The sequence below is a fragment of the Gymnoscopelus microlampas genome, assembly GCF_963454915.1.
Source record: "Gymnoscopelus microlampas genome assembly, chromosome: 12".
NCBI classification, from domain to species: Eukaryota; Metazoa; Chordata; class Actinopteri; order Myctophiformes; family Myctophidae; genus Gymnoscopelus; species Gymnoscopelus microlampas.
This window is the reverse complement of record NC_139949.1, coordinates 13,800,535-13,816,180: the sequence shown is the minus strand read 5'-3', so window position 1 is coordinate 13,816,180 and position 15,646 is coordinate 13,800,535. Positions and strand designations below refer to the sequence as shown.

Here is a 15,646-nt window from a genome sequence, read left to right as displayed (position 1 = left end):
AATACAACTGAGTAATTACATTTCCTCCATCTGTTGACAGTAGCGTCACTGTAATTTCACACAAGGATGGTCTGCATAGTACAAACAACCACATGTGATAATACTTGATGGAGCTCTCTTGTCTTCACCAAGCAACTGGCAAGGCCAACATCAATTATGTTAGTCATTAAATGAGAATGGAAATGGACAATACTCCGGACACGCTGGACTGACTGCACAGGCAAATTCTCAGTGTCAATTTAACTCTGAGAGTTAAATTAACACTCAGTCAGGATATATCTCCCAGCGGGCCTGGATATGCCCTACTGCGGTCCTGTACCTGTAGCTGGCTGGCTGGGTGGCTGGCTGGATGGCAGGATGGCTGGCTGGACGGACGGACGGACGGACGGACAGATAGACAGACAGACTGTGAACTTGCTCCTCTTGGGTGTAAACTTTTAGGTTTGAGGATTGTGGCCCACTTGAGAACTACTATACACACTGTCGAAGAGCAGGTAGAGTGGTTGTGAAGAGGAGATTCATAGAACAAGGTCAAGGTTAAAAATGAAAACTGCAAGAACAGAGAACACTTCTTATGAATGGGGGAGAGGAGTCCTGAGAGCCTCTCACAGAGAAAATAAACCTTTTCAATCATTTTTAAATATGAAAATAGCGAAACCGTATGAAATCCTATTTTTATTTTTTAGAGGCCAACATAGGCTTCACAGAGTAAATAAAAAGAATAAAAATAAAAATGAAATAATAATAATACTAACAGTTATATATACATACATATGTATACATATACATATACATATATGATCATTTGAACAGTATTTAATACACTTATTTGTTGTCACATGTTGTGGTACATACAGAACACGTGACATGACACGTATATATATTATGATTCAAACGAAAAGGATTTCAAAACTACCTCTAAACTGCAAACGTGTTTCATTCCGGTACATTAGGTGGCGGTGTGTAGCTCTATGATCAAAACGAAGAAACGGCGAAGAAGACGCATAGCGGAAGAGACGTGGCATATAAACATTACAGTGAAGTTTACTGTGTAACATCATCCATCTCGTCGGTACTTTTTAAACACATACATTCCTGAAAGAAGCGACAACGAAGCATAAATGCCACTTCGTCAAATCACCCTGAAACGGAGGACAATTGTATAAACTTGGCGTGACAGGTAACGTTATTATAATTATATAACACACATTAACAGCTAGCTACCTGGCTTTAACCTACTGTATCGATAGTTGCTAAGCTAACGTTAGCTCAGACAAATGTCAACCTTTAGATAAGATATGTCATGTCTATGACATTAATAACAACAATGTGTCATATTGGTGCGATTAATGTAATGTCATTATAGACATGAGCGTGTTAATTCTAAGCTGATGTTAGTGATATGGAAGTATTCATTCATTCTGATGACATTAAGCACTTTAAACTTGTCGTCCCTGTATCTTTTGAGCCTGGCATTATTGGCAAAACTATCCAAAATAGTAAAAAAAAAAACTATCCAAAATAGCTTATCTACAAGCTCACAGCGCATTGTGAGCTTGTAGATGGGTTATTTTCCCTATTCTTTATAGGGCTTAAGTGGTTAATGTATTCCTTCTGTCCAACATGATGTGGTGTGAGGAGAAACATTAAGTAATACTAACTTAATATGTATCAAACAATGCATATATATCAGTGGTCTTCAACCTTTTCAGCCCAAGGACCCCCTAGCTGAGAGAGAGATGAAGCAGGGACCCCCATATTGTATAAAATTGGGTTTCAGATTCTGCTCTTTTTTCCATCTACACCTATACCTCTTTGCCAAAAATAGCCGATCTACAAGCTCACAACGCCTCGCGCTGCGAGGCGTTGTGAGCTTGTAGATCGGCTATTTTTGGCTAAAGTTCTCCTCAGAAAAGGGATGCTAGGTTTCAAGTGGATAAGGTAAAAGAAAACACATATCACACAAAGATTTGGCGGACCCCCTGTAGTAACTCTGAGGACCCCCTGCTGAAGACCTCTGATATATATTGTACACAAGTATATCGATGGCACACCAACAGGCATGTGACAGTGAGTGCTGTCAGCAAGCAGAATAAAGCATCACCATCCACACAACACAAGTGACTTAACAATATCACTATTCATTATCTATTACACGTGACACACCACTAAGCACAGGTAATTTTCTTATTGTGCCAATTGATAGCTTTATCTTTCCTAGTAAATACCGGTCCATATCTAACGGTGAGATGAGAATTAAGTACATCAATAAACGGAGGAAGGAAACGTATTAAAATAGTATGGGTTTATTCCAGAGAAGAGATCTTACAAGCGTCGGAAAAGCATGGTTCCGGATATATTCTTCTGACGTTAAAACAGAGATACAGATTATTATACACATAAGGTTGGGGTATCATGGAAAATGGTACACTTTAGATCCATCAGTGCACATATTGTTTGTTTGTTTGATTAATTCATTCATTAATACATGTATTGTATTATGATACAACATTCTTTTGTTGTTTTGAATACCGGTAAGTGTGGGAATCAGTATTATTGCCATATGCAGTAGTACTTGGTGATTTCACCATATTAGTCACTGCACTACTATTATGTGGTGGTGACATACACAGAAAAATACTATGCGTATCCAAATCTGCTATTAATTGATAATATGAATGGATGTATGATGCCATAAAACTACAATACACGTGTCATAAAACAATATATGTGTATCATAATGAGATGAATAAGTGTATGGAGTTTAGGTCTGGAGTTCCATATTCAAACATCATGCTGAAACACTCCAGCTATATGAAAGTCATTGCACAAGACAAGTCACATGGCCAGATAGTTGCACTAGAAACCCTGATGAAGCTGCAGACTATTTTTCTCAACCCACAGTATACATCCTTTTTTTTTTACAGTAAATTAACATCACATTTTGCAATTAAATTACCAGTTAACTACTTAAGTGGTAATTTAATTGGCTTTACAACAAATAGCGATAGCAGATTGTTCACCTATTGTTTGCTGAATGTTCACCAAATTTGTACCTACCTAACTTGCCTATTATGACGCTAGGGTTCATGTGATTAAGTTGCATGAATGCACAGCTGTATGCACAGCAGCATACATTCTGTTTATTTACAATTATTTACTTTTTAAGTCACTGTATTTCTTGAGGCAGCAGCATAGCTGTAGAAACTAAACGATATTCCGTTTTCTTTTTGTTCCGCTTGTTACCCAGAAGTGTACAACAGTGTATGTGCATTCATTGTGCATATTAATCACGCTTATTTTATGAGTTAATCCCAGCCACTTGATTGCATGTTTATTATCATGGTTACTGCAGCATCCAATTTGTCAGATGAGCTGCTGAGCTTTGCAAACCACATCACTTAAGGTCGCCCCAGTCATGAATTGTATGAGACAATATTGAGGTTAAAGTGGATCACACATTCCTGGGGAAATGCCAGACAAAAATGGAAATGATGATGCAATCATCTGATCTCTGTGGCTCTGTTGAGCTTAGAAAGACTAACATGATCAAAGGTTATCATGTATTGTATTTGTAGTAGATCAATGGGATTTTCAACAGATTATTGCAACAGATGCCTTGCAATACTTTGGCTTTGTGAAATGACAACGGTTCAGACAAAGCCTGATAACATTTTTCTAATCTTCCAACAACTCAAAGCACTTCCTCACACATACCATTCACATACCATTCACACTTACTTGTAGCCTGGTAAACCCTCCCAGTTTGCGGAATTCAATTTGATTTTCATTCAGCAGACGAAATGCGATTTCCGCGACCGGGGTGGGTTTACCAGGCTAACTTACTTGACCCAGCAGCACAGCAAATGGCTCTGCCACCTTCTGCAAACGGGAATTACAGTTATGGGTCTTGGAAACGTCCGGGTTCCCAGGCTGCTCTTCTATACCTCCTGAGCCACTTCTGATTGCCTGTTGTGATCAAATACCGCTCCTCCTCTGTTTCTCTTATTAACTGAGCTATTTGAAGCTTATTCCTTGCAATTCAAATATTTTTTTCAGGATATCCTGTCATCCATGAATATGCTTGACTTTAATACGCAGTTTCAAGGCCTAGAATGAGCATGCTTTCTGACTGAAGTCCTGGAAAATGCTTGACTATTGTGACGTGTGGCCTGAAATATTGGTACCCTTGCATTTTATTAAAATAATGCATCCACCTTTTGCCCTGAAAACTGTTCATATAAGAATATATATTATTATAGTGTCCATAATCTGTCTTTGGTGGTTTGCAGCAGAAGAAAACATAAGTTCTGAAAAATAATTGAATTATTGCTTCATCTAAAAAGTCATTCTGAAGTAGCATGGTCAAAGTTATTGTTACCCTAGAAGTTGTAAGAAGAAATAAATTGCATTGCACTAGTAATATTCTAAGCAGACTGTTGTTTTAATTAGTATCACAGGTGTTTTCAATATCACTCATGCAGCCAGAAAATGACCCCAAAATGACTGTTTTGTGCCACTGTGTGTATCACACTGAACATGAAAAACGGAAGGAAAAGCAGAGAGAGTGGAATGAGGAGATTAGGAAAAAAGGTAATAGCCAAGCATGGTCAACGTAAAGGTTACAATACTATCTCCAAAGAGCATGATGTGCCTGTGACCACTGTTGCCAATTTTATTAAGAAGTTTAAGGCGCATGCATTGGGACTATAAAATTGGCCAAAGATTGCACAGAAAGATTGTTCGAATGGCGGAGAAAGAAACGGGGAAACTTCAGAACAGATCCAAACTGATCGTCAAGCTCAAGGTACAGCAGTTTCAAACAGTTGCTGTCTGAATGAAAATGGGCTCCTTAGAAAGGAAGATTGGTTCTTCTAAACGGGAGACAGGAAAAAGGCAGATTGGAAATCATTGGACTTTGCCGAAATGCATGTTGACAATCCAGTCCTTCTGGGAGACTATACTTTGGACAAATGAATCACAATTAGAGCTTTTTGGTAATTCATAGAAGACGAAATGAAGCTTTCAAAGAAACAAACACTGCTTATCGTGAAACATGCTCTGTGATGTTTTCGGGTTGCTTTGATGCCTTAGGCCTGGGTGCCTTGAATCTGAGCAAAACTTACAGCCCAGTGACCAGGCGCGCAGCCATGGGTGGGCCTGGGTGGGCCGTGGCACATAGAAAGCTGGCCCACCCAATCGAAAAAAAAAAAATATATATATTTTTTTACAATACATTTTTTGATAAGAAATCGGTAAAATAAGAATTAGGCCCAGCCTATACTAGCGCTTTGGCTGCGCCACTGCCAGTGACAGGCCCAAAGTATTTTTTTCTCTGCTTTCTTTCCAGTATGATAATAACTTGAAACATTGACTACATGACAAATCACCAAGAATGGATGAGAATAACACACTGGACTGTTCTGAAGTCTGTTTGAGTCCTGATATGAGTCCCATTGAACATCTGTGGAAAGAGGTATAACTTGCCGTCGGGACACAGAACTCATCAAACCTGAAGTGTCGGACAAACAACCAGTGGACAATTTGAGAAATCTTATTCATAATAACAAACAGAGAGTGTCTGGTTTGCAGTTATTGCCTCCAAAGTCTGTGCAACAAAATATTAAGAGAATACCAATATTACATTTTAGTCAATGCCATTTATTTGCTTTATTATTTTCAATGTTGGGTTGTAAAAGCAAAGTTTGTGTTCTATTCAGTGAAATGAGGATACCATAAACTTCTGTCAGTTTCAACTTAACTCACTGAGTGCCAGAATTATTTCTGGCTATGTTGTCCCAGTGCCAGAGATTTCTGTTGTCATGTTGCGCCATAGCGGTGAAACACGTCAATGGCACTCAATGAGTTAAGCAACTTCAACTTTTTTTTAGGTGGATGGGTACCAAATACTTTCGGCCACGTATCTAAAAAGAAGATTGTGGCTTTTGGATTGAATGGTACTTTGCTGAAACTGCAAGGTGCTGGAAAAAGCTCTGACCAAGTACACGTTGTTTGAAATGTCCTTGAATTCTGCTTTTGTAAACCTGTAAATAGACCTCCTATGTGTTTGTGTTTTCTATACAGTACACCTGGCTATGGGTCTCTGTAAGTGTCCCAAGAGGAAGGTCACCAATTTGTTCTGTTTTGAACATCGCGTGAACGTGTGTGAGCACTGTCTCGTCTCAAACCATAACAAGGTTAGTGCATCTACCAGCTACCAAATGTAATAATCCCTGTCGCTTCTTTTTCTCTTCCTGAAAACAACCAAAACAAACTTCTTTCACCCACTTCTTTACACCTGTAAATCTGTGATGAAGTTGATTCAGATTCAAATAATATACAGTAGTAAGATTATTTGATATATATTTATAACCCCCCACCCCCTTTTCATCCTTACAGTGTATCGTGCAGTCATATTTGCAATGGCTTCAGGACAGCGATTACAACCCCAACTGCAGTCTGTGTAATAATCTACTCTCTGCTGACGAAACGGTCAGATTGGTCTGCTATGGTACGTTTGCCGTGTTTCCGTGTTTACGCCAGTCACATAAATCCTCAAACACTACTCCATGCATTGTTATTTTGACATAACTGTCTCACCCCTTACTCCTGATCCCTGAGGCTTTATCAATTCTTTCCCTTTTCTGTACTGTTTCTACAATAAAGTGCAACTGTAGAATAACCTTCAAACCATCATCAATAATGCAGCCGTCAGAGTCATAGTGTACCAGAAATGGGTTTATTCGACATTTACACTCTCATAGCAAGAGCTTTTTACTCTGTTTTGGTTTACAGACGTGCACTTATACAGTACACTTGATTTTAAAAGGCAGACAATGTGGAGGATATTTTTACCTTTACAATTATGCACAGCATGTGATACAACATAGAAGTTAAGTATTGACAATGAAGTGCTTATTCAAATGTTGCATTTACTGTGTGTTGTGGATACTAATAAATCATCTGTTTAGTATAATACGCCCTTCCCCCTCCACTGTTTATTTTTCATATCTTCCCCAGATGTATTTCACTGGTCCTGTCTTAATGACCTGGCGGCCCGTTTGCCACTGCACACTGCCCCAGCGGGATATCAGTGTCCCAGTTGCCAGGGCCCGGTGTTCCCTCCCTCCAACCTGGCGAGCCCAGTGGCAGACATGTTGAAGGAACAGCTGTCCTCAGTCAACTGGGCCAGAGCAGGCTTGGGACTGCCTCTGGTAAGGGCTTCTATATTGAATTAAACTTTTATTGTCGGCTCAACTCAACGTTAGTGTGTACCGTAAATCACTGCTACCGACCCCCCCCCCCCCCCCCCTTCTCTAATCAATTCAACTTTTCTGTCAATTCCCTTAGTACGTAAGTGCACTTAAGCGCACAGCACTTTTGGCTACATCAATTGTACAGTATGAAAGGCATCTTGCATTTTCTTATTGTAGAGGTATGACTTTGAATGGCACCTGGAGAAGCGGTCCTTGAGCGTTTTGTTTATGCGTATACCCTAATATATTTGTAAATGCCTCTTGATAACCGCTTGACAGATTGAAGAGCCAATAGAGGTTCTTGAAGAGAGCACTCCAAATGATACCGCTGACTTTTCGGATTGGTCCACATTCGACGGTGAGTATCGCTGCATGTACAACCCAAAGAGAGCTTGATTGGTTGAAATTACAATATTTTATCCTTAATAGTAATTACTTACAACCACTTCAACCCTATACACGTTGTTGTGCATCAAATAGTGTTGTGAGCTACAAGCTCACATGTCGCAACACGATGCGTTGTGGACTTGTAGATCTGTTCTTTTCGCTGAACGTTCGCCTATTTTTGCGGAATGTTTTTGCTACGATATACCAAGAATAGGGACGCTAGGGTTCATGTAATTAATAATGCATACTTAATCATACTTAATAAATACTGTGTTCATTATTATCACACCTACTCTCATACTACTTTGCAGCGCCAAGAGAAAACGCCTACTTCGATTCCAATGCAGCACCAAGGGAAAACTCCTACTTTGATTCCAACGCGGCAGCGCGAGAAACAAGCGAGGTCTACGCCATGGACTCGTACAACTCTAATGCCATGGCAGCTCCGGCGTCCATTCCACCCCCAGTGCAGGAAGATCACGGCGGTCTCCATCTCAATGTTGAGGCTCCCGTTATGCAGGAACACTCTGTGATAAACTTCAATCCTGCCCCGCCTCGCTGTGACACAATCACAATGCATGCAGGTACAGGACCGGAACGTTCTCACATTGATTCTATGTGTATTGTTTACTTAATTGCCTTTAAACTCTAGTTTTACTTACTTTTATCCGACTTCTGTTTTTTAATTCAACATTAAGATATTTGAATTAGTTTGATTTATTAGTTTAGAGTGTAAAGGCCCAATGATGATATTCTTTCCTATTTTGCTTTAGTTTTCTTTATCATCAAACATAATGGCAAAATATGATCAAATAAGATGCCACATTGATAATGGTAATTTATCTTATCAATGGGCTATTGATACAATGAATTAATTATTATTGATGCTATTAATTAATTTAATAATTATAATAATGTTTCCCCAGCATCATCTCCAAGAAAGGTGTATGACACCCGGGACGTCGGTCACAGCTCTGTCACACAGGTCGACTTTGATGATGACAAGTACCGACGAAGGCCTACTCTGAGCTGGTTTGCTCAAATCCTGAAGTGAGTGATTATCTTTTATCATTAACTCAGCACTCTAGTACCTTGTAACAAAACGATGAATGTTACAATAAGGGTTACATTCATTTACAAAACAAATACAAGAAAAATAAAACTTATATTACTGTAATGCAGTCTTAAAGCTTACTCTTACATTTAGGCAGTACCTTGTTGTTGAAGTTCTGTTTGGCAATTCTTGCGACTCCAAGATGTTCTAACTAGCCGAACATCTCCACTAGTGGTAATGATAAAGCTTTATTTATGTAGCAACTTTTCAAAAAACAAAGTGCTTCACATAGAATCAAAACACATCCCACAACAAGAAATAGAGCAAAACAAAACATGACACAGCAAATGCAGTAGGACATAATTATTCTGGGAGGCTTCAGCTCAAAGCCTGGACAGCAGGGGCGCGGCCACTGTGTTCTGATTCAATAGCCAATGAAGAAAAGAGGGCGGGATCCACATGCAGTGGGTGTTGCATGTAAATAGGAGCGACGGGAAGAAATTTCTCCTTGAGAAATTGCGGCCGCCATTGTTGTGTACTGCTGTTTGCCTCTCGTCGGACTGTTTAGACGAGTTGCACAGCTCTCCGACCGGTAAGAGGCGTGTCCGCTCAGATTCTGAGCGTAAATTACATCCCGCCCACAAATACAGGGGTTTTGGCCCACAAGTTCCCCGCCCCTCCCGTTTGTATGCGAGAGCTGGCGAAAACTTCTGGGAACTCAGATTAGGACATAATAGGTCAAAACATTTGAGGAATAAAGGCAGCTTTATGAAAGTGAGTTTTCGGGAGGGATTTGAACAGGGGCACAGACTATGCAAGCCTGCTCTCCACAGGGAGGGCATACCAGAGAGTCGGGAGCTCTGAATGCAAAAGCCCGATCTCCTTTTGTTTTTGGTCGGGAATTTGGGATGACTAGTAGAGCTTTGTCCGAGGACCTCAAACTGCGTTTTGGTACACATGGCTCGAGCAGGTCTGAGATATAGGATGGGGCCAGACCAGAGATGGCCTTAAATGTAATTAATAAAATTAGATTTATAGTGTTTCATTTCCGCAATATGGACAGTGAAGAAAGGTTGGCTGAGAATAGTCCCTCTCTGAGTGGCTATAAACACAACCAGATGGTGATTAATTAATGGAGAGAGAGAGTAACTTTTTCCACCGTGTCTGTCGCCAGAAATTGTGAAATCCCCGGGCAAATTATGTCAAATCTCGTTGGAGGTCGATGTAAACAAACAGTGAAGATCCGCGGTAAAGCCACCAGTACACAATGCATCTGTGGCCTCGCCTCGAGCGAGCGTTGCTTGGCAGACTACTGAGAGTACAAGGTCTAGCGTTCAGAACTCAGACCTGAATATGAAATACTTTTGAACCAAGGGGTTCCACCGCGCCTCAAGCCAAATTCAGGCTGGTCCGGTGCATCTCAGGAGCGGGACTAGTATGTGTAGAAGAAGGATAAAGCTGTATTGACATCGAAACGTTGTTAAAAAAAAGGCTTCAATTGTCTGAGTTTGCTCCACTGCCGCCCTCCTTCTATAAAATAGTTTTGTCCACTAAGAAGTTCGACATCATTTGGAGTATGTTGCAGCCTTTAATTTATTTAATTTATTTATATTTTGCCTCTTGTTTTCATTTCGACCTTTTGTACTTAATTGCACAATTGTTTCTTGTATCAACTTGTTGGCTACTCGAGCTTCATCTCATCGTGTCTCATCTTAATTTTTCAGAAACCGAACAGGGAAGAGGTCTTCTCTGACACTGAAACAACGGATCTTCATGCTCCTTCTGGTCGGAGTTATTGGATTCTTTACACTCATCATCATCATGGCTAAACTGGGACGTGCCTCGTCTGACTCAGACCCCAATTTAGATCCTCTCCTTAACCCCAATATCCGTGTGGGGAAAAACTGAATAACCATTTTGTTGCTTTTCCACTTGTGTGTGTGTGTTACACAGCATTGGCCTGTGTAGAATCAGCTGAAATGAGACTTTTTCTATTACATGATGGGACCAGCAGAGGGAGCCATCACCCCAACTTGAATAAAGCAGAGAACAGAATGCACCTTAGAATGGACAGACCCTGGGGCCATTCATTCCAATCTGGCAATAGGTGGTTGCATTGGACCCGTGTGCACAGCAAGCAAAAGAAATCTCCTAGCAGATTGGCAATTACGACCCTAGCAGTGCTGCCTGCAAGTTGGACAATTCATTCGTGTCTGTGACTATCGATAACTCCACAGAAAGCAATAGTTGTTCTGAATTGCTGTTGATAACACTCAATTTTTCGTTTTTGCAAAGGCTGACTAACTGTCGTTGGGTTGAAAATGTTGTTGACGTGGGTGCATTTTCTGACTGTCAAATAATTCTCTTCCTAAGTAACACAAATTATATTTATCTGAGGTCTATGGTAGCAAAAAACAAAACTGCTGATTTACTGAAGAAATGTCAGTTTTTTTCAGCAGAACTTGTGTGTATTATTCTATCCATTTTTGCAGGATTTTTGTAGGGATTATCAACTCTTTTGCGTCTACTTTACATGATCACACTTTTACACTCTTAATGAGTGTTTGCATTACTTCTGAAATTCTAACTTCTATACAGTGCATTGCTTACGGTTGCCATACATACTGTATGTAATATATCCTTGTTTCCCCCCCCAAACTGTCAATTAAATACAGAATCTACACATTTAAATGTTTTCGCTGTCATTAGTGGTGCTGGAAAAGGATTTATCCAGCCACCTGCTGGGCGCAGTACAATACATTTTAGCACTTGGGATTGATTTGAAAATGGCTTTACGAACAGGTGAGTGCATGCTGATGAATGTATGAAACCAAATTCCATTGTGCTCGCTAGGATCAGCTGTTCTAATTGATTTTGTGATGTGCTTACAAAGTTGAATTGAATAACAGTGGCATGTACATTTCACCAGTTTAGACACCACCGGGGTTCTCTGAATGGTGTGGATGATCTATTGGCAGATGTGGCCTTCGCATGAACTGTATTAACTTTATTGTACCTCTGAAACTTAACTGATCACAGATGGACTGTATAATTTACATATTATATTATTATAACCAGGCAAGTAATTGGGAACAAATTCTTATTTACAATGGCAGCCTGGCAAAAGGCAAGGACTCTTGAGGGAACAGGTTAGCAGCTAAAACAAATGAAATGACAACATTACACATCTAAACATTTCCAACACACCCACTATTTATATATAAGCACAGCATGATAGGTACATAAGTATCGGGCAGGTAACTATCAGACAACACCATCAGACAATACAATAACAAAACAAGAGTAGCATACCCTAGCAGTACGACCAACAGGCAAAACAAAACCGTAGACTAGAGAGCAACAGAGCTATTATTTGCATGGGACAACATTAAGTAGCCAACAGACAAAATTATCAAATTTTAGTGTATGTTTGTTTTTTTTGCAGATTGATCCAGTCTTTGGCTGCAGCAATCCAGAAGGACAACAGACCTAATGTGGTATTTGTTTTGGAATCCTTAAACAGAATATGGTGAGCAGAACGGGTGACCTTTAGCAATGCTTTGCCTCACAAACAATCATAGTTGCCTTCATGGCTGGCAGCTCTCCAGAATAATCACAATCTACAAGCTGCTCCAGACCAGTGAAGTAACTTAAAGTTAATTGCATTGCTCAAGAGCGCATCAGTGGCTGCTTCCTAGGGGGGAAGCCCAAATATTCCCAACTGGTATGGAAAATTGAACCTGCAGCCTTGCTGTCAAACCTTGTCGGTTTATTTTATGAATGCACTATTCGGGTGCGTTTTGCTTCAGTGGACTGTCGATTATCTTTCCTCCTGGGCGGTCATGTCAGTGCACAGTTGAAATTGATTATGAATTGGCCTGAGCCGTGACCTATCTCATTGATTCAGGGAAAGCTGCCGTGGGCAACGACAATAGGTGATTACAACATTAATGAGAGGCCGATGTCTTTGTCTCAAATCTGTAATGTCTTATTTATATAATACCAGAGTTGATTCATTGGACTCTAAAGCATGCTTCATCATGGGTGTAATTGTCTTTGTCATTCTACTGGAATGCAGTGCCGTTGAAATGTAACCTTGACTTTTGTGAGTTATTGGTTTGATCACAGCACTGACATAATAGGGACAGCCATGTCAATAACGGAAAACGAAAGGGAGCCTTTTCTGGTCGGGGGGGTAGGGACTTTTACAGCTTCACCCAGCAGACGGCTACTCAGATGAGTGCTGGAGCGGAGCTGTTAGGGGTTAAGTGTCTTACTAAGGGACACGTAGACTGGGCAAGCTGAGGGTCGAACCAGTGACCTTCCAATTCCAAGACATCCCCTCTACCCACTCATCTACTTCCAACCCCAAACCATCTGCATTCTGCATCTGGTGTGTAATATTTATATTAACTGTCAGCTGTTTTAGCTAACAGTTTCATGGCTCTATTCACTGGGATATAACCAGATTGTAACTGAATAGATATTGGTTGAGTTGAATAATTGATGAAGAAAATTGCAAAATGGGAAATAGCTCCAGCTGGTATTGGAGAAATACGAGATGATATACAATATACTGGGTAATAATGACTGACGGCGTGTGCTTTGGAATCAAACTAGAAGTTGATATTCTGACACAGTAAATAAATACAATGTCTATCTAGGTGATATTTGTTTTCTTACTTACGGTAAGTAAAAGTAGCAATATTACAATATAAAAATAAAACATTTCCGACCAAAATAGACTAAATATAAAATAGGGCTTAAAGGGATAGTTCACCCCCATAATGACTTTTTTTCTAATCAAAGTATTGGCTCAGGAATGCGACAAAAACAAAACAAACTCCATGAATTCAAGGCTTCATGGGGTGTGTATTGATAGAAAATAAGTATTTTTTGGGGTGAACTATCCCTTTAACTGGTTAATATCTGTCTTGTTAATAGTCTAAATCTACCAAGTAACTAGTCACTAAAGCTGTCAAATATCTGTAGTAGTACAACATACAATATTTGCCTCTGAGATGATGTGGAGTAGGAGTACTGTATATATAAAGTATCTTTAAAAAAAAGAAAATAATACTCAAAGCCCTGCCTCAAAATTGTACTTAAGTACAGTACTTGAGAAAATGTACTTAGTTACTTTCCACCACTATATTTACATAACAGCTGTGTGGCCATGTGCAGAACACAGAGCACTTATTGATGATGTGTGTGTGTTCATGTGTTTAGCATGTGCATCCCAGTTGAAACAGGGGGCAACAGAGGAAGGGCGTCATTGATCTCCTCCTGGTACAAAACATCATCGAGCAGGCCTTCTGTGACAGAGGTCAGCACTGGTGCTGGCATCATGGTCATTTTTGTTTAACAGTAATATATGGGCTAATTCCTGAAGTCTGTGCACAGCTACCCTTCAACTGCTGGTATGTATATATAATGCTTTTGACAAACAACAGTTAATAGTTAGATGCTGTTAGAAACAGATGTCGGCTTGTAATTAAACATTTCATCACGTTGTTGCTGACTTGACTGTGTTTTGACAGACGGGATTGTAATTAGCGTTTGCCATAGATAATTTACTGGCCCCTAATGGGGTGGCAGTCTGTTACTAAATACTATCTTTATCCTGCTACTGATTGCTGGAAGAAACACATTTTCCCTCGGGGTCAATAAAATTGTAGATTTCTTACATTTTCTGTACTGCAATTTAGGAGTGAACTAATCTCACGTCAGACAAATTAATCTGATTTATTTTAGAAGTAGTATAGTATCGTAGCAAACTCATTTTAATTAATTGTGTTATGATTAAATTAGATTCTCCTCTGTACTAGTTAATCACGATGTTAATATGAAATTAAAACCTGAATATGAATGCATCTGAGTCATGAGAAGAATGTCAAAAGATTTGGCACACCAGAACCGGAAGCAATTCTGCAAAAACAAAATCACTGGAGAGAATATCATTGCTGTCGGGCAGAAACCTTGTATCTACCTATTTAATCTTTTTATGTAAATGAATGTCCTATACTTCATCGTGCAAGAATATACAAGAACGTCATACAAGAAGGTAGGGGAAAGCTTGCAGATCTGTTATTTTACTATTTTGGTAAGATAAATATATACAGTATATATATTAAGTGAAAGTGGTTAAGTGTGGGTTTTATAAATATTGAACCAATGAAAAGTATTTTCAAGAGCTTTCTGACTAAATAATACGTTGGATCCATTGGAACACAGGTTCTTCTTTCCATCTCCTGAAAAGTAACGTACCGTACAAGGTTTTCACCTGACAGCGATAATATTGTTATGTTTGTTTAGGCTCCCCTGTTGCCCTGGTTCCTGGGACCTTCTGTCAGAGACAACACCAGGGTTATGGAGAAGTGTTTTACACCTGTGCAGCCTCACAAGGACAACAGAGGCCACACGTGCAGCAAGCCTGATCAGGATGAGTTGGACCATGGACGTGGGAAGATGATTAGCCCAAAATCTCAGGACAAGAATCACCTTCCCCACCAACAGAACAGAGGTCATTATCACCGTCATCCTCCTTTCCGCCATCATTCAGAAGATAATGAAGGTCATGGGTAAGTAGGAACAACAGTAGGAACAACAGCTTCAAATTAATACATCCAACCTGTGCTTAATTGTGACAACGCAGCTCATTCAATTATTTAATATTCTTCTTGATCATTAAAATAGCAGGGAGCCACATTGTGGGAGTTTGTGTCAAGTCATTTTAATTAATAGACTTCAAGGGTGATGAGAGGGATGTTTTTAATCTCCTCTAGTTTTGAGCCTGAATTGGAAAACGAACTACAAAATCAGCGTACGGTTTCATTACCCTTTAAGATAACACTCTCACCCTGGTTTCTTGCAACAGCACCCATTCAACGGCAGAGGATTGCACTTTCCAGCACCAGCATGACCTCCACCATCACCGTGAGAAGACAGA

The 15,646-nt window shown here is 39.8% G+C and overlaps 1 protein-coding gene across 1 annotated transcript; it reads left to right on the top strand.

The window, feature by feature from the left end:
• The first annotated feature begins 1,013 nt into the window (after positions 1–1,013).
• On the top strand, positions 1,014–11,373 carry zfpl1 (zinc finger protein-like 1). Its single transcript, XM_084074908.1, has 8 exons — positions 1,014–1,180; positions 6,085–6,197; positions 6,400–6,511; positions 7,021–7,214; positions 7,536–7,614; positions 7,955–8,227; positions 8,570–8,693; positions 10,422–11,373. The coding sequence occupies exons 2-8, from the start codon at positions 6,096–6,098 to the stop codon at positions 10,603–10,605; spliced, it is 1,068 nt and encodes a 355-aa protein (XP_083931034.1). The 5' UTR covers positions 1,014–1,180; positions 6,085–6,095; the 3' UTR covers positions 10,606–11,373.
• The last annotated feature ends 4,273 nt before the right edge of the window (positions 11,374–15,646 follow it).